We start from the raw sequence: 21093 nt of genomic DNA, 5'->3' as shown, positions 1-21093 counted from the left end.
ATATATAGAATATTTTTCAAATAGTGAAATATTTAATGCAATTAATTCCCAATTCTCTGTATTAAGTATTTAAGAGTCAAATTTTCACTATTAAGAGTCACATTTTTACTAAAAATATGTTAATAAACATCTTTATAAGCCACTGAAGTGTGTTTTGGGTTTTTTGTTTGTTTGTTTTTTTTGTGCTGGGTATTGAACTCATGACTTTACACTTGCCATGCAGGCATTTATGCTGCTGAGCTAAATCCCCAGCCTCCTTAATAAACATCTTTAGATTACACTGAATTACGAATTAGACCCACAGTACAAACTTACAGAAAGACATATGACTTAATTCTATACTTTTCTAAAAGGTTATATTACCTTTACACAGCAGTCACCTCAATGTTCTCTCAAAAAAAAAAAGCTAGAAATCCTCCCACCTTACCAAAACAAACAAACACACAAACAAACAAACGCTTTGTGGCAGTGCAAGTTGAGCAAACCTAATTTAAAAATCTGAAATCCAAAGAACTCCAAAATCTAAAAATTTCTGACTACCAGCATGATGCTGAAAAAGTATCAGATTTTGAACATTTTGAATTACAGATTTTAGATACAGGATGCTCAACCAAAGTCTATGTAAATATTCCAAAACTGGAAACATTTCAGATCTCGAGCACTTTGGGTAAAGGATACTCAGTCTGTAAAGTAGGAATACTTTCTTGTTGTTTAGATGATGATGATGGTATTAAACATTTATAAACATACTAATAATGTATTTTGTAGATAAGTCATTTTATGCCCTTTTTACAACTAAGCTTTTATTTTTAAAATTGAGTCTGAAGTTTATGTGAATATCAATGGGTTTAAGAGGTTTTTACAAAGTTCCTTTCAAATAATTTAAGATTTCAATTTCTTTAGAAAATATTCTTGATTTATTTACATTTAACTTTTATGACTTTTAGTTACATAAATATCATTGACATTTATATAATTGATATTTTCTTTTAAAAGCTTACACAATGATTTTTTAGGTATTTTGATAGTCCTACCTGCAAATACTTTTATTTTTCAATATTACACATTCCCTCTCTGTCTTTAACATTCATTGACAGTTTATATCTTATTATAGATTCTAAGATCATGGCAGTATATTAGGAAAAGTTCCTGTCCCGTTAACCTTACATTTTAGTGGAATAAAGAGGACAATAGACAACTAATAAGCATGTACTCTGAACAGATGCTATGATCAAATAGTTAGATGTTCAGCCAGATGAACCTTTGTATAAAGTTAAATACCAATCAGAGGGATGACAGTCGTGGTGACAGAAGTAACTATTTCATTATTACATTCTAACAAAATGTTATTACTGGCATGAGAGAAATCTAAAATTATCACCAACTGCAATAGAATAACACTATATAAAGTGAGGTATGAACTAAAAGATGGATATTGAAAGCTTTATGTTGGTAGAGCAGAGAAAAGTGAAGTAGCTGCATACAATTGATTCCAGAACACTAGGTTTCAGAAGGGTTATGATCTGGAGTTACTACATTTCATTAAAAAAAAAAGATTTCAGACTGGGGGAAAAAATAAAAAAAGAAACTAGGCATAAGTTCACAATGATTTGTCAAAATAAGTATTCTTATTAGTGTTAAGATTTTTTAAAAGCAGATGTCACATCTCATGTCAAAACAGCACACATTTAAACAAACAAAAAGAGATCCCAAGTTTGATTCTCAAATGATTATGCATAAGAATTGTCAAAATGAATACAAAAAGACAAAAACTTTCAGTAAATGTATGAGCAATTAAAATCCAAATCCATATCTGAAAACTACATGCTAGTTAGGTTTTTCAGGTTTTGTAAAGTCAGAAGACTTTACCGTAACAAGCTGGTTTCTGTCTATGAATTTATTTAGAAAGATAAAAATATCTGAGGAACCTATGTCTGTAATATGTGTAACATCACTTTAGTAAAAAAGCAAGTATATATTCTATTCTGTAGAAAGTCACATATATAGCTAGAAGAGCAAACGCAAATATGTATTCTGTAGGAAGTCATATATATAGCACTACAAAACCATCTTTAAAATTAAGGAATACTTCTGAAGAATTACTTAGCCATTTAACTAGCACACAATTTCAAATAGAATGTTTCCTGAAATACATATACAGTCATGCAGATGAAGTAATCTACTCTATGGATAAGGGAGTTAGCAGATCTGGATTTTTGCATTTAAGTGTATAGTTCAGTAACATTTATTATACTGATTTAAAAGACATTAGTTTAATCACTTCTTGGATACCATCAAAAGATATTAATTACTTCAAAACTACTGCTTCCTCTCAAAAATAAATAAAACATACAAAATTAGAAAATCAGAATGCTATTAAAAATTATAGAACAATATTTATTGAACATCAGTTTATCTAAAAGTTTTATAGTCATTCACTCAATCCTTGCATCTATTTATGCTAACGTTCCTATATTACAGGCAAGAAAACTGGGATACATAGACTGCAGAACTCATGTTGCTGAGATATATATACTCATAATAGTAGATTTCCAAAGTTCACATCCTAGTCACAAAACACTAATAAAAGTGCTTTGCAAGGCAGTTGGCTATAAAATAAATGCACACAAAAGTATCCTATAGATCAGTGAAAATAAATAGGAAAAATGAATGTAATGACAACAGTAACTATAAAACTCAATCATTAGAAAGTATAAAGAGCAATAGAACTAAAGACAGATTTTCTTCTAAATGGCTGTCAGTACTATAATGAGATGCAATAGTCAGAAACATTGTTATACAAAAAAGGATGTGGAAGACAATCTAACATGTGTATTCTACAAAGCTAAAATTAATAGCGATTCAAAACAAACTGCTGTTGTTTACACACAATCAGTACAATCAATCTGTTAAGTTTAACATCATACCCAAAACACTAATGTATATTAAAAGGAATATTTCAGTTATCCATAAATGAATTGCCTAATTCAGAATAGGCAATAATTGCCTGCAGATTGAATCCAGCATACTCCCTATTTTTCTAGGGTATGTGAACTGAGTGGTTTTTACATTATAAAGTTATGTACTCAATTTTGCTTCTTACTCCACAAAGCCCATTTACCATCTGATCCTTTAAACGAATGTTTTCTGACCCAGGATCTAATTAAAGCATAAAAAGTACTGGGGAAAATGGTTAACTTCACAAAAGAAAAAATATATGGCACCTCATAATTCACACTTTAAAATAAAACATATTTCTGATGGATTTAAGTTATGAGGAATAAAACATAAAAGAAGGTATTGGAAAAAGTTTTTCCAATCATGATTTCAAAAACTGAAAACATTAAAAAAATCTTCACCAAGAAATGATAAATGTTTGAGGAGATATGTTTAATCTGATTTAACATATAATGTATACATGCACCAAAATGTTAGTTTATACTAGTAATACATACAATTTTTATATATTTCTATGTATCAGTTTAAAATAACAGCAATTAAAATTTTACAAACTAAAACGTTGAAAGGTCATATTTAATAAGAATGATAAATATTTGTATACTATTATACTATTAAATGCCATAAACTAAATTCAAGGTGAATGACAAGAGGTTATAACCTTAATGCATGGAGAATATGAACAAATGAGACTCCTGATGTTATAGAAACATTAAATGGCATAAAAAACGGGTAATCGGGGCTAGGGATTTAGCTCAGAGGCATAAGTGCCTGCCTGGCAAGCACAAAGTTGTAAGTTCGATCCTAGTACCCAAAACACACCACCAACAACAAAAGGGGTAACCAACCATGGAAAAAAAATACAAATGGTCAATAACTATATGGAAAAGACGTAACATTTTGTGTATATTTGAAATTAGCATTTTTAATATATATAATAAACTTCTGTCTAGTGCTGATATTATATTTGAAGGTGCAGAGTAAAAACTGTTGTTAGTTTCAAAAATTTAAACCATAATATTTTAAAATTAAAAGTATTCAATAAAAACAAAAATTTTAGTAGTCAATTATTTCTGATAAGATTAATTTTTTGCACATGGTATTTTATTTTAGAAAGTAATAGCAACTGCAGTAATTAAAATATAATTACTATTTTATCACCATTTTTAAGGGTAAAGAAACTAATGATCCAAGTTGTTTTTCTAAAGTAGACCCAAATAAGTAAATGTATCACTTTGGGGCCCAAAACCTTAAGTTGTATGTCATATTACACCTTAAGTTTTAAAAAAGCTTTAGGAAGTAAATCATTCTGTCAGTTCTGTGACAACTAGATTGGAAAGGTAACCAAGACATATGAATATGGGTTTGAATATATAGACCAACTGATTTAAAAACTCCAATATATGTATAGTATTTCTGCTTTTCTAGAAGACAGATCTTGGCATTCATTTCCCACACATGCAATGTTTCAGAATTCAGTTTTAAGTATCTTCCTATTTAAATAACTGCTTTTAATCAAACCATGGTTATTTCACTACCACTTTTGTATCAAATTTCACTTTCACAGTATAATCACAGTAATACACAGATATTTTACTTTTATAATTTTGGCAATGATACTACCAAATACATATCCTCAATTATTTAATCTATAAAATCAATACTTAAAGACAGAAATCAGTAGATAATTCAAATAAATTTACAGTAAATAGCAAATAGCTAGAAAGGCAAGTAAGAAAACAAAATTAAATGACATTAAGGTATACTATAACTTATTAAGGCTTATATTTAAAACTTATATACTTTAAAAGTAGCTCTAATAATAAAACAATTGATAGTTTACATCAAAATGATACAATATTCATAAAATCAGACAAAAGAAAAACAGAAAAATGAGAAAACAAAAAATTAAATTTCTAACAAAGGTAGGTCAACTTAATTTGTGAAATTTTAAAAAGACAATGGAAATGATTTACTAATAGTTAACTTTCAAGAAAAATGAGCGCATTTGTTACATACCTTAGAACATTATCATTTCTTTAGTATGAATCTCATTAGATTAAACAGCTAGAGGAAATTGTTATGTGGATAGGAAAATTAGGAATAGCAAAGTTCATAAAGTTTGAAAGTAGGAAAATGGACAGGTACAACGTAGGAGAATATGCAATTGGTTTAACCACAGGGTATAAAATATAATCTACAGGAGCTTAATAAAACTTGAATTGAATTTACTTAAAAATGCTTTATAAATATTCTAATTATAACTTGGCTATATTCTAAACTTTTATGACAAATCAGTTATTGAACATACAATTTATTCTTCTACCACATTTTAAATATAGTTTTTCAACTTTTTTGTTTACTGTCTTACGACAACTACAAAGAAAGTCTCCACCTAAGGTCTACAATTACAGCCAGATTATGCAATAAAAAGAAAACTGTTCTGAAACTTGCCATTGTAAGTTTGCACAAATCTGTTCTTTATGTTACAAATACATTTAATATAAAACTTACTACTCATGGTAATTAACAAAAAATACAGATAACTTGTGACCTTCCTAGCACAGTATTAACTAATTTAAAATACATTTCCCATTAGAACGTAACTTCTTTGTCTCTAACCTAGGACCTACTGCTATGTCTAACACACAGTCATGAGCAACAGACATTATCCTGTGGTTCATATACTACTTTTCAGGAAGGAGAAACAGATAGATATTACTGAGTAAATGCCAATGTAATTGATCAACTTACATCTTTTTCTGACCGATGTGGAAACATAGAAGACTGGCTGTAGTACATGTTTTCATCATGGTAGTCACTGTCGACCCCCTCTACAAACTTCTTTCTTGAAGCACCAAACATGCTGTTTGTCACCTAAACAAAAATATTACTTTATCAAGAAGAATATTTTGAAAAATGTTCAGCTGTACCTTACTGCTATATGAAAACAGAAAAAAGGAAGCACCACTAAGTGTCAGAACTAGATCAACTAAGGGGTAAAAGTCATGAATCTATCTACAGTGATATAAGATTAGTTGTTTATTTCTGAGTCCTAAAAGAAGCAAATCTTACAGACTATTTTATGCAACAGTCTTACTTATTTCTAAGGAACTAAGTTATCATTTAGTCTTGAAAACGATAACCTCACAATTTTTTGATGCACAAATTTAAAAAAGTTTGCATTCAATCAGTAAACATCTTGACATGTTTCACTATCATCATCACTATACTACTTTAAAAATTGTTTTTCAAAACATTTTATCTTTATTAAATTTATTGAGATTCCAAATTTGGTATGTTTTTGTATAGCCATTATGATTAAGGATATGTTTTCTATTGTAAGTAAAAATGTACAATTTCTTTTATGTCTCATTTCAAAATAGGATACTGTAATCACCAGTATTTACCAATGGACAGACTTTATAGACCGTAATGGCCAAATTTTACATGCCAACTTTGCTGAAAGTACCCATGCTATTTAAAAATTGCTTTCTATCATAAATTCCCTGGTAAATTTATAGGAAATTAATTTATGCTTCTTAATGAGACATGAGATAAGGTTTCTCAAGCAGATAATGACAGATAAGTTAACCATTATTTTGCTGTATATATTAGTTTTTGGGCAGTGGACTCCATGATGAATTTCATATGATCTACTGTCTAATATTAAATGTGAGTTCATACTAGGATACTATGTGCCTATTCACCAACCTCCTGTGTACTTCTTAGCAGTGGGGGCAGGATGGTAGTGATGGTATTGGGTTTTTATAGTGAATTCAATTTCAGAAAAACAACAGTAGGAAAAAAATCACTTTAAAATGTACAAATTAAAACAGTATCTATGAGATTATAAAAGTCTGTTTTGCAAACATTAAGAACACACTTAATTCTCTTTACAGCACCTTAGAATTTATAGCTTTAAGTGCTAAGAAACAATAAAGTTCAAAAAATGACATTAAAATTACATAATTCAATAAATTTTCAGGTGAATATCTGGGCATCTCACATCAGATTTTACATATATAAATTAACTCAAATGGATGTAAAGCAAACTCTTCTATTAACAATGGTTGTAAAACATGCATCAGTAAAACTCATTACAGATTCCTAGAATTCCAAATCTAAAATCTGCATAGAATAAATAATTTCTTGCTTAAATATCATGCAAGATAAAAATGACTCCAACAAACACAAGTTCTTCTTCCACTTATCCCAGACGCTTAAAAGTATGGAGGGAAATGGGAAGAGGAAGAAATAGAAAGAAAATGCAGGAATTCACATTGATTCATGTACTCTGATATGGTAATACTTTACCAGTGAGAATTCTTATACAGCTTCAGCAAAAAAAAGACAGGTAAAAAGAGAATATTCTGCTCATCAAATATGAGCAGAATCTATCTAAGATGGTGCAGGAATGAGAAAAAGAATTCTGATCCTGAGAAGAGGAGGGAGATGGAAAAGGAAAACAAAATTTTCATGAAGCTGGCTTTGTTTTTTACTGTACATAGAACTATGGAACAGAGTAGGAAGATATTTTAGAATAGTCAGGGATGGTGAAATTGGAAAGAAAAGAAGCACAAATATAAATGAACCAACCAGGCAAATACCTGGAGGAAGAACAATTCCTACAGAGGGAGTCAGCAAGATCATTTGTGGTGAAATTCAAATAGCATGAATTAAGCAGCAAATGTTAGAAATTTAAGTCAGAGATACAATACTGGTAAGGCCCAGAATACGCAGTACCTTGCAACCCTGAAGGACTATGGTCTATCTTCGGTGTAAGATGGGAAATGAAGACAGTCATTTGGAAGAAATTTAAAAATGACATAATTTGGTATATAGTTTTAAAAACCGATTCTAGTTCATCACAAGAGATGGACTAAGGAGATAATTACAATGGAAGCAGAAAAATGGGTAAAGAGGGTGATAGATGTAACACAGCTTGGAAGAGAGGCCATAGAAGAGGTAGTGAGAAGTGGCTGCATACAGGACACACTTTGAAGGGTTGATAGGATGGAATAAATCAATGCATAATGGTGGTAGTACATAAAAGTATTCACACTTTCCTTCTTGTGGAGAATAAAGTTAGAGTAACTTAAAATCAATTTTGATCAATTTCAAAGAGGATATGTCAATATTATTTTAAATCAGTGGTTATGCCATGTACATTAAACTCAATTTGAACCCACAGAAATTTTTTAAACTAGGTAAAATTAAATTATACTTCCTCTCACATTTTGGTGCTATCATCTGTTTCTTCTTTGTAAAAGTGAATCCTTTTTGTCTGAGTAACTACTTTGAAGATAACGAAGCAGAGTATATTAATTATTTTTCTTAGTTTGTTATGAGATTTTATCATAAAATAAAAAGGCTTAAAAATTTTTGTTGTGGGGCCGGGCATTTAGCTCAGCGACAAAAGTGCCTGCCTTTCAAGCAGGCAGTCGTGAGTTTGATCCCCGGTACCGATAAAAAGGAAAAAGACAAAAAAAAAAAAAAAAAAAAAAAAAATTTGTTGCTCTAGTATGTATAATTTGTTGGCTTTTTCAAGCAAACATCCTATCAAAGGCTTACAAATACTTTTGTTACATTAACCACCTCTTAATCTCACACCTGATTTTTAAGAACAAGCAGAGATTAGGATTTTTCTAAAAAAGAATGATAAATATATATACTCAAAGTATATATATTTTGTTTCTTTTTTCAGTACAGATCTAAAATATTCAATCAACAAATATATCTACAAGAACCAAGCAGCATCTTCTAAAAAGTAATTAAACAAGTGCACTTACATTAATTTTATCAATCCTACTCCAGAATGAGTAGCCTCAAAAATAGTAAAGAGAGGGGCTGGGGATTTAGCTCAGTGGCATAAGCACCTGCCTTGCAAGCAGGCGGTCATGAGTTCGATCCCCGGTACCGATAAAAATGAAAAAGACAAAAAAAAAAAAAAAAATAGTAAAGAGAGAATTAGGCTAGGAAGCATTAAATTGACTGATATTACCCAGTTTACTTTTTTATCATTATTTAGTTTGGACTAGCAATAAATTCTCATGTCATAACAGTGTCAGAATAACTGCAGGAAAAGAATCTGCAAAACTTCCAAAAGAGAGACTCTAATCGACTTCGGAGATAGTGAAGTAGCCCTTGATACAGAAACATGAAGGTAGGACCTGCAGCTTTTTAAATGATCAAGGAAATAAAAGTAGGATATCTTTTAAATGTAACTTGAAAATACATGTATGTATAAATATCACCATGAAAGGGTGAAAAATACAGATTTTATCCAAGGCAGACAATATTTAATCAAACACAAATATACTTCAGAGAACTGTAGAGATCGTTTGCTGAAAATTTTTATTATCTAGAACCCTGTCAAATGCTATGCTAGGAATCCTAGATATGGAATGTTAAACATGGAATTCTACTCTACAAACACATCCCATGGCACAGTGGTGGCGTCCTGATAGCACATACAGACTAACTTCAAAAGCTTTCTCCATTTCTTAACTCAAGGTTCTAGTAGCATATTGTTAAGAGTTGCCTAACATTTCCTCTTGGAAAACACAACATAACAAACTAAAATTTGAAATTAATTTGCTGAGTTATTTTCCTCTACACATCCATCAAGTTACATGCTTTTTTCACAGTGGCTTTTACATTTGTCTTTTTTTGTCATTCTTCCTATCCTCACCTTAGTTTAAACTATGGACTAGGTGTTTTTTGTTTTAAGCTTAATAACTAATCTCCTCTTACATTTCAGCAAACACTGCTGAACGTTTATTACATGAGTTATGCAAAAAACTTTGCTAAACATATGCTGAATAAATAATAAATCCAGTGTTGAAAAAGCTCATTGTCTAGGGAAGAGACAAACATGTAATTAACAATTACAATACGAAAATTTTGTACAGTCCCAAATAAGTACCCAAATAAGGAAAACATCTAACTTGAGGGAAACAATGAAAAGTTCTATTATAAAAGAAGTAATGTCTGGACAAAAGAAGAGAAGGAGGAGAAAGGGCAGGAAAAGCAGTGAGGAAAGGAAGGTGGGGAGAAAGAGAGGAAAGCAATGTGTGAAATAGAAGGGAGCAAACTGGCATAAGAGAAAGCATACGCAAGGCTTCATAAATGAGAGAAGGCCTAGGAAACAAGAAAACTTCCAATGTGCCCAACCAAAAGGATGAATGGGACAACAGTGCTGGATGAGCAAAAGCAAGTATGGACTGCAGGGCTAGGCTAGGAGAAGAAGCACATAGGCAGGGAAAGCAGGTACAAAAAACTTTCCTCTATTAAAATTTTATTGCAATTCTGTGATCTTCAACAACTAACCTAAGCTAATCAAACTCTTAAATATTAGTCACACGAATATCTTTCCATCTCTATTGTCATTTATTAGCACAAAATACTTCAGCCACCAATATTAACCTATGCTTTTTCCCTTTAGATCCATTCCCCCTCATCATTCAACATAATTTATTAGGTAAAAATTTCTTTACTTTGTGGATGTGCTGATCAAAATTATTCAACAGCACTACCAAATCAGTAAATCTAACACGGTCCTATGTAATTGCTCTGACTTCTCTATTCACAGATGTCCCTATTCCTAGCAGTAAACTCCTGCCACACTTTCAGTTACTCAAACAAGTCCTCCCTTCCCTGCCTCAAGGCCTTTCTACATGCTGATACAGTTCCTCTAAGTATCTTTTTTCTCACTTTACTCTGAAACTTTCATAATGAGTTAAACCTTCTATGTGCATAATCACTAAAAATACTCTATCATACTTACAGCTATACAATAATTATTGGTCATGCACCAAGCAATATTTGAAATGTTTTAATCACCTAACAGTTTAACTCAAGCATCATTCAGGTAGTGTGTTTATGTACTGACTATATCTAGCATGGTGAGAGCAAGTGTCATTTCAACTGGTCAACTCCTGAACTGAGTAAGTTTGATGAAGTTGTCATTTTTATATTTTCTTTTTTACTTTCTTATAACAGTTAACTTTTAAAAATATGCAATTTTTGGTCATCCTATAGTAATTAGACTGGTAAGTGGTTGAAATTTGTCTATGTAATATCATACTGCTGTGAATTCAAAACAATTAATTGTCCTTGAGAAAGCTGAGGGCCATAGAAATTAGGGAACTTGCCCAAGGTTATGTATCTGATAAGTACTCACATGGGTATTGATCCCAGATGATCTATTAGAGTACTCTCTTTCAAACATTACAGTACACTGACAAACATACAACTTATAACTTAATCTGTGTTTTTTTCTGTGTGAAAAGTAGAAAAGATGAAAAAGTCCTTATTTTGTGGTAAACAATGGGAAGTATTTTATGTCATAATCAAATATTTTTGTGTAAAAAACATATTAGCAGAAGAAAGAGAATGTACTGACTACAGAAATGAAAAAAGAGCCAGCCTGTACAAGATTGGTTATTCCTATTTTAGAAAAAGTTAACTTTAGAACAAGACTGTGCTTTAAAAAATTATGTCAATTAAAAATTATTTATCAATGACTCAATCTGAGTAACACTTTGGCCATGCTTTTAAGATTAGGATATACAGTATATCAGCTATCGTTTATTCTATTTTGCTATGCAATTTTATTTTTTTATAGAAAAGTGTTTTTTATATTTTCTTTATAAACATCTACTTGTATTACATGAAAACAAGGTTGCAAGCCTATCACATGAAAGACCTTGGGTTAAAAAAAAAAAAAAAAAAAAAAAAAGAAAGACCTTGGGTTCAATTCCTGACAAGACAGAGAGAGAGACACACACATAGAAAGAAAGAGAGACAGACAGAGTGAGGGAGAGGGAGAAGGAGAGAAAGAAAGATTAACCAATGCAAGCCATCAGGTTAAAACCTACTTAAAAACTATACATGACATTTTTCCACATATCAAATGAACATTTCTAAGGATTTCCTAAATACAGTGAACATAATTTAATCCTCCAAGGAATTAGGATGATAACAACCAAATTCTTCTACATTTCATTATAAAGCCAGTACCAGAGACAATGCAGCGTTAAACAGGCCTGATATGTCTAGAAACTAGATTTTTTCAGAAAGGGCAAATCCCCAATAACTTTTGGGTTTTTTTTGGATTATCTAACAGAGAGAGGAGTTCTAGTGATGACACACTGTTAAAGTATCCCATTATAAAATTATATCAAAAAACATTAAAAATATCTGTACTAAGACTTTTCACCACTTCAGAGGCAACAAATTTCCTTTCTTGGCTAGAGTTTGTATTCTGAAGAACAGTGTGCCAACTACAGGTCAGACAGTGCTGAGAAGCAGAAAAAACACTGTCCCTTTCTTATAGTTTTCCTAGTGGAAATTTTAATAATTTGCCCTGTTTGCTAAAACAGATTTTATTTTAACTTATAACTTTCCTTCCCAACTCCATTTTCAATACCAACAGACATTTCATAAACATATATGCATAATTTTTCACTTATCTACAAAGTAGGTAGAAACTAATAAAGCTTATGCTCCAGTATACTTAATATTTATTTGACTTTACCAAGAAGTAATAATCATGAGAAGTCATAATATTTAAAGATAATCTAGTATTTTTACAAACGCCCTTTAGAAGGGAAAATAGGATAAGCAATCTACAGAACTAGAATATGTCTGTATCAGTTTATTGCTACAACTTGAAAATACTAAAGCCCAAGAAGTTTTGAGCTCCTTATCCTAATCTAAAAACCATTATAATTTTAAATTTAATTACTCAAAAAGACTTTAAGAAAAAAAAAAAAAAGCACACGAAAGAGATTAAAAAAAAAATTCTACCTTCTCAAAGAACAAAGATTTTAATTACTGAAAACCTTTGGAAAAGAACAACTGCCAGCACTTGGGAAGCTGAGATAGGAGGATTGCCATGAGTTTGAGGCCAGCCTGAGCTACACAGTACAATGAAGTCCAGCCTGTACTACATAGCAAGGCTTTGTCTCAAAACAAACAAACAAACAAACAAATAAAAGAATGATCTCTTTTTGTATAAGAAACATATTACCCTAATTCCTCCTGGTTCTAGATTACTCTGGGGCTTGGTATTTCTCATATGATAAACGTTCATGAGTTTGCCTACAATGGTTCAAAAAAACTAAACGTTTAGATTTTAAAATGTAAAATTTTAAATCATCAAATCAAGAGCATAAAAATAAAAGCAACTCCTATAGTAGTTTTGGAAAATACAGACTATCCAACAAATATTCAATAAAAGCCTTAATGAATATTGAAGGAAGCTAACAGGTAGAGATGTACAAGAACCATGACTTCAGTTAAAAGGTTTTGTAGCAAAAAACTAGGGCCTATACAAACATTTGCATAATCATTATTTTTGGTAAGCAGCCTGGCACAGAGTCTTTCCCACGGATTACAGATATGTTTTGTGTATTTCTGGAGAGCTCATTTTTAACGTTCTCCCTCCCAGAAATCTCAAATCAAAACAATGAAAAAACCCTAAAATTGTATAGATCAGGGTGCAAGAGGAGTCATTATTTTTCTGTACTTTGGTGTTTGAGGCAGCTTTGTTCAAATGTTATTCTCAAAAACCAGAGGTATCATATTCTTTAACATGCAAAAATATACACATTCTATAAAATATTATTACTAAAATGTCCGTAAATGCCATTCATCAATTTGGTTTTGATCTACGGTGGGTATGCTATTTATGCTTTAACTTGATAAATGGAATTTTTGTTGTTTTCCATAATCTTAATGTATGTAGCAATAAGTTTCATACAGATTCAAACTTGAATCATCAACTAGAAAGCTTTAAAAGGTAGGCATACCACTCTAAAACCAAAGCACAAATCATTTACAAGTCTTAATCCATAGGAAAAAGTTAATATTCATACAACCACAAGTTATAGATGAAAATTCATACAATAAAGAACAAAATTAAAGAGATTTTTTTTCTTAAATATTAGGGCATAAAATTGCAAAATACAAATAGAAGGGATGTAACAGTGAAAAACATCTAAGGGTAGGATATAAAACAAATCCTCTAAGCACAAAGGCAATACTCTAACAAAAGTGAGTATTTTAAAGTTAATCCTTAAAAGAACAAGAGGGAGGACTGGTCTAATAAAAAGGAAGAGAAGGATCTTTTAACATGTACAAAACAAATGGATCTATGGTCTTACTTTAGTGAGGGAGTTAAATAAATTCAAAATAGCTATGAATTTAAGAAAGTGGGATTCTTTATATTTAAGACATTTTTCATACCTGAAATATTAGTGGGTGCTCCAATTTCTTCAAACCTCACATACTCTCTGATCTTACTTCTTATAAGCTATATAAAGTTTTTCCTGACTTTAATTTTAAACATCTCATTATATGCAAAAGGATCCACAAATCACATGAATATGAATTATACAGAATAGATCTGGGCAAGCTAAGGAAACAATTTTCAAGCACTTTCTAAAAAGCAAGATCCTCAAGAGGTAGAAACAGTTAGAATAGTAATGAAGATCCAGGCTGCATCCATATGAAATTATTTCTAAAAATCACACCTTAAGACAGAAAGCATGTGTAATATTAGATCATGATTTTTGGTACAAGGAAGACAAACAGAAAATGATAAGGCCTTCTTCAATCAAATCAACTTCTGTCATGTGTTCTCTCTCTTACACACACACACACACACACACACACACACACATAAAGATTTGGTGAATATATTCATTCAACAAATGTTGCTGTCTGTATAACAGATACTATAGCTTCCCTGTATCTATACCTACTTTTTTTAGCCTCAAACCGAGAAGTCAACAGAAATGTCCTGGTCCTCCTGTCAAGCCTTCAAAGATATTGAACATTTCTATTCCATAAAAATTCAAAACATAAACTTGCCTAAAACCTCACGAAGCCCCAACCTCAAACTACTTCCTAAAACCTCAAGAAAAAAGTAGCAGCTTTAAAATTGATGAAAGAAACCTAAACTCCTTTTGAGATCATGTTACAAGTGGCAAAGCTGCATTCTATGGATGTAGGCCTTCTCTCACTTTTTTCTTAAGTTTCTATTCTAAACACCAGGTTTCTGGTCCTGCTACACTCTGTGGAGAATACAAAGATTTTTTTTTTTTTTAAAACTAACTTTTCTCTATATTACAGTTGTTTTTCAACTTAAGCTTAACTATTTCTTACAATGCTAGACTTTTATGTAATCATTTATGAAACAATTTTTATGAAGAAAATAATTTATAAGAAAATTATTATTTCTAAACTAACAACTCATGGGTAAAATGGCCCAACATCCACCCTCAAAATGTTGATGACCATACCAGTTTCCCCCAGCTTTTCCCACCGCATACTTACCTGTGCAAGTTCTTTCAACATTTGCTACTCTGGGGATTTGAAAGCTCAGAGCTGGAGGCTGAAGTGAAGAAGGAAAGGTTGGAGGGTGAGCCATGGCACCAGCCCCACACTAGGAGTTCCCCTGAGATATTACAGCAGGGTTGACACCATAGTTCTGAAGTTCAAACTCCAGCAAACGATAAGAAAGGAGTCCAACCAGAACATGATAAACGATGAAATTCTTCTGCTCTTTGAAAAATAAGGAAATCATGCTATAAAGATATGAAGGTCCATTTTCAACATTATGACTCCCTGTTCAACTGTTCACTATTACCCGACCCCAGAGTTATCTTTTAGATTGTATTAAAGAACAGAAAGCAGAGATCTCTATAAACCTGCACACTTTTCCAGACAATGCAACAGAGCTTACCTGGCCATCATGAAAACATCGTAAGACAATATGTTTAAATATTCTGGCTAACTGCTCCTTGTATAATCTCTTACTCTGCTGAGTATTCAACATTAAGTCTGAGGACTTCATACCTGTTAATGTCATCTACCAGGAGAAAAAAGTTGGGACTAGAGGGATGTACTTCCTAAAAATGAACCACTGAACTTACAAAAAGTAGGGATAACTCTGGTGGAAGCATATACCTTGGTAAGAAATTAAGTGTTTCATGCTGATAAAAACAAATGAACTGTTCCATTAGAGGGACAGTTTATCAAATGAAGTGATAAAAAGAAAAATGAAGATTTTTAAAAAACAAATCATCTGAAAATAGAATTTAATGTCATGTGCAATGAATTCCCCTGCCCTTTCTTTTTCCCAATGTCAGACTGAATATAGCCATTTGTGTATGTTAGGGAAGCATTCTACCACTGAGCTACCATCTTATGTCTTATTAACTTTTATAACCTCAGATACTCAATTATTTTTACTTCCCTTACTTAACATTACCCCTTCCCTCAACCACTTACATTTAGTTTTACTTCTTGTATCTTTTCTAACCTCACACTTTGTCTTTCACAAACCAATGTCATGTCATGTTAAATACACTAGAGTGTCTTATAATTTTGATGTCTGGTATTTCCTCAGACTAGATTGAGGTTATGTTTTTAATATAGTATCATAAATGTGCTATGACCTTGAATGAGTCACATGTGATGTACATATATTCCAATATTTGAGCAATGTATTAATATATCTTCAGATACTAACTTTGATGTTGGTTATGGTGGCATATTTGCCAATTTTTCCCAACATAGTTTTCTTTTTTTTGAAACAATTATAATAATGTTTTAGAGAAGTACTTTGAGAGCATGCAAATATCTACATGTTCTTAAATTTTTGCCTATTAACTATAGCACTGATCCAAGAATAACACCTCTGGCACCTATACGGTGGCATTCTAATGGTGATTTTCTTTCTCATTCCTTGTATAGGTTAACAGAAATACTTTTTAAAAATAAGTCCATGATCTGTAAAAAAACCTCTTAAATATGATGAACACAGAACAAACAGTATTTAGACCAAAGTGATATAGGGAAAAGCGATAATGGCTCAAATTCAAATTCAAAATTCTTTTGCACTCATTCTTTCAGCTTCATCATCGTGCTTTTGGCCTCGTAGAAAAGGTTTAAAATTTCATAAGCCCCAAGCATCCCCTTTTAGTGTTTCTGGCCATAAATTTAAAAACTTTTTTTTCCCTTGAAAAAGTATCTTTGTATAAACACTTTACAACACTAATTTATTGAGCCAAATTAAACAATAAGGATATAATACCAATGTACACTGAACACCACCCTATTTTATTTTGGTTTTGATTTTCTGATACAGGTTTTTTTTTTGGTGGTACCAGGGATGGAGCTCACAACCTTGAGCTTGCCACACAGGCTTGCTTAAGCCACAGAGCTAAATCCCTGTCCCCCTCAACTGGTTTTTGCAGTATTATCTAGGCTAAACTCAAACTTAATTGTCCTGCCTCAACTTCCTGCACTGAGGCTGAGTCCTCATGGGATTACATGGATGCACAACAATGCCAGTTAACACAGCTTTTTTGAGTGAAAACTACTAATTAGTAACACTATTATCTCATACAGGAAGATGACTGACTATTGAACTCATGGGGCTATTAGACTTGAGGGAATCTTGAGGGAGACAATTAGGATAAAACATTTGAAATAAACACATGAACTCCTTTCAGGGCTAACACATGGCTGGGATCTGTTCAGGCTCCTTCCAACAGGTACTCAGCACACTAAGAAAAGCACTGCCTCAGTAGTTGAAAAACTAGCTCTAATATAAAGGTTACTCAAATGGGAAAAAGACTACAAGATGGAAGGATGGGAGACGGAGCAGAGAGGAAGAGGATGCAAAAAAGAAATAAGATGTGTGAGGTACACGTAACAACTCCCCACACTAGTTCAAACACATACATGTCCACACACATACAAAAAGGAAATCTCAAAAGAATTAAGTATATCAAACACTAAGTAACTTAAATACTCACAAATTTCAAGAATTATCAGAAATAAATATATACAGAGTCCACCAAAAAATGTATACATACTTCAAAAAGAGAAACATTTTAATATTAAAATACTTTAATACTAAATTTACTAAATATTAAATTAATACTAAATTAAACATTTTAATACTACATTTTACTGATATATCATGAGATTAACACTAGTTACCTTTGGTGAGGATTCAAGTGGTGGCCATTACTTTTGAAACAATAATTATTTTTCTCTTCCTAAAGTATGTATATATTATTTTGGTGGACTCTGCATATTCCAATAAAATAAAGTCTCAAGGATTTGTAGCTAAATTAAAATCATTTGCTACTTAAAGCAATAAAATGCAACAGGTAAAAGGGAGAGAAAAACTGAAAAAAAAATCAAGAGAACACACAGTGTGGAATGACAGAAATGACACAAAAATTACATAGAGGATAGTTAGTACACAATAACATAGTAGAAGAATGGCATGCTGAAAAGATAAGCAAACTTGAAATCATAACAAGATTATTATTAAAAAAATTAGAAGAGAAAAAATGGATTCTATAAACAGCACTTCAGAGCACACTCATATATATGTGCAATTAGAATTGCCAGAGAACAGCAAATACAGAAAAAATATATAAAGAAGCAAAGGACAAAGAAGTTCCCAAATTTGTTACAAAACTATATGGACAAAATTTCAAGAAGCACAGCAAACCCCAAGTAAGAGTCAATGAAAAAGAATTAGACCAAGATAGATCACAATCAAAACTATCAAATATAAGTAAAACAAAACAAATTTAAAATAGTAGCCAAAGAAAAATACTATGTTCAGCAGATTTTTCAAAAGAAGTAATTCCAAAGACAAAAAAGTACCATCTTTAAAATTCTAAAAGAAAAACTGTCGACTATAAATTTCTTTTAAGAACAGAATATATTTATTGAGAGAAAGAAAACTGTCCAAAAGATAGACAGAAGGGGCCCCAAATGGGTTGCTGAGGACCCCACCTTTTGTGGGAATTTTTATAGAAGAAAACCACAAGGTAAGGCAAGCCTAAGGTGTAGAAAAATGGGAACTCACAACTATATATCTCTTTTTTTTTGTCTTTTTCCTTTTTATGGGTACCAGGGATCGAACTCACGACTGCCTGCTTGCAAGGCAGGTGCTTATGCCACTGAGCTAAATCCCCAGCCCAACTATATATTTCTTAAGCTTTTAAAAATGGGGATAAAACAAAGACATACAAAAATATTAAGTGTTCATCACAATCAGAAATGTATTACAAAAAAGTTTTTAGTTCTTTAGTTAGAAGGAAAATAATAACAAAGAAAGTAGAAAAATGAATCAGAAAGAAAGAAAGGAAATAAAAAAGGAATTAGGGAAGAAAAAGAACCACCAATGCTATAGTTGTAGATAATTATAAAATCAGAAATAATACTACCATTATCCCTCAAAATTACAAGAAACAAGATTATGTAAGTAGAAAATGTTTACTTTAGGAAGTAAAAATTTAACTGAGACCTATCAAACTATTAAAGAAATCAAAATGCTCCATTCAAAAATAATTAAAAATGCTGCATGAAATACTGATGCAAATATTTACTGTCTACTATATGCTAGATATTGCTTTTGAATAGAAATATAGTAGTGAATAAAACAGTTTAAATGTATTGTTGAGCCTGATAGGAATGAAGGGAAATTGAGCAAACATTTTAAGTATATAAACAAATAATTGGTACCACAGTAACATTCTGTAGCTACATTAGCAGTACATAAAAATCAACAGTGTCGTAGTGTGTTTGTCTTCCAAGCACTATGGGAGGCTGAGGCAGAAAGACGACAAATTTGAGTCCAGCCTAAACAATTTAGTAAGACTCTACCTCAAAATAAAAAATAAAAAGAGCTGGGAATGTAGCTCAGTGCAATGGCCCTGAGTTCAATGCCCAGTACTAATTGGGGGGGGGGGGGAAGACATGAGACAACACGTGACGGGGGCAGATAAAAGGTGGGATCAGCAACAAAATGGCACAAAGAAAAACTTGGTAAAACCTCAAAACATCTAAGATCAAGGGACAGTAAAATAGACCCTAAGAAACAAAGTAAAAGCACTAAAGATTAGTGATGAACACAATACAAAAACAAATTTAAAAAATATCTACAGGAAGTTAAAAGTTGATTTGTAGTAAAACTGATAAGTCCCTGGCATATAACAGAAAAATGAACATAGTAAGCAATCATAAGAATGAGAAGCATTTTGCAGAGAAAAACTATATTAAATAGTAGCATACTTTATCTTAATAAAACATACCTAAAAAATTTCCTTATTAAACATATCTAATAGTTAACAACTTAAAGCTTTCCTTGTATAACAACAGATTATTATTAACATTTCTTTTCTACTTTGTATCAAAAGTATTAGTGAGCAGAAAAGAAATGCAAGGCATAAAAGCTGTAAACAAAGTTTCAAAAGTGTCATTTCCAAATCATGTTTACATACATGAAAAAAAAATCCTTTTTCAAAAAAGTTAAGCTACCCTGATAGATACAAAAAGCCAATTTAAAAGGGTAACCTACTTTTATTTAGCAATAGCCCTATAAAATACAATCTTAAAAAATACCATTTACAACTCTTACCAAAAAAATCAACAAGAAAGTACTGCAGCATAAATTCAACTGAAGATCTGCAGTATATTGTTAAAAAATATAAAACTGGGCAAAAGTACAGAAGACCTCAATGTATAAATTCATGGACAGAACAAGTATGATATACCTATTAACTCTTCCCCAATAAAGATAAGATCATGGTGATTCTATTTGTAAATTCAATACTTTTTTGTTGGAGGAGAGTCTTTTCAAGAATATTTTGATTTTTTTTTTTTTTTTTTTTTTTTGTCTTTTTGAGACAGGGTCTCTCTATGCAGTTCAGGCTGGCCTTGAGCTCGCTTTGTAGCCTCGGCCGGTCTCAAACTCGCAATCATCCTCCTGTCTCAGACTCCTGAGTGCTGGGATTATAGGCATGAGCCACCATACCCAGCTCAAGAATATTCTGAGTTTGTCATAGAGCAAAATGGCTAAGCCATTCATGAAAACCAAGATTAATGGTGAAGCATGATTATTTAACACAAAGACACAAAATTTTAAAAACACATTGGTACAGGCACAGAAAAACAAATCAAAGAAATACAACAGAGACAGAAGAAAAAAACCTATGCATATAAACATAGATGACAACACAGCTAGAGAACTAGCACTACTGATTAATTAAAGAAGGTAGAACAAATTGACACATGATGTTAATAATGAATTGA

At 31.6% G+C, this 21093-nt stretch overlaps 1 protein-coding gene across 4 annotated transcripts in view; it reads right to left on the bottom strand.

Annotated features, from left to right (window-relative positions):
- The window catches only part of Cnot2 (CCR4-NOT transcription complex subunit 2), a 93001-nt gene that overhangs the window by 39136 nt on the left and 32772 nt on the right, over nucleotides 1-21093 (bottom strand). For 2 of the 4 annotated variants that reach the window (XM_063255131.1, XM_063255132.1), the window contains exon 3: nucleotides 5713-5835. In XM_063255131.1, coding sequence (XP_063111201.1) covers nucleotides 5713-5835 — 123 coding nt within the window. Of the gene's footprint in view, nucleotides 1-5712; nucleotides 5836-15303; nucleotides 15532-21093 lie in introns of all 4 variants that reach the window. The other 2 variants (XM_063255133.1, XM_063255135.1) reach the window with 2 other exon arrangements.

Source organism: Cavia porcellus, unplaced genomic scaffold (genome assembly GCF_034190915.1).
Source record: "Cavia porcellus strain 051 isolate PalLab524CR breed Dunkin Hartley unplaced genomic scaffold, mCavPor4.1 scaffold_8, whole genome shotgun sequence".
NCBI lineage: Eukaryota > Metazoa > Chordata > Mammalia > Rodentia > Caviidae > Cavia > Cavia porcellus.
Note: the sequence above shows the minus strand (reverse complement) of the source record. Positions and strands in the feature narration are given on the sequence as shown.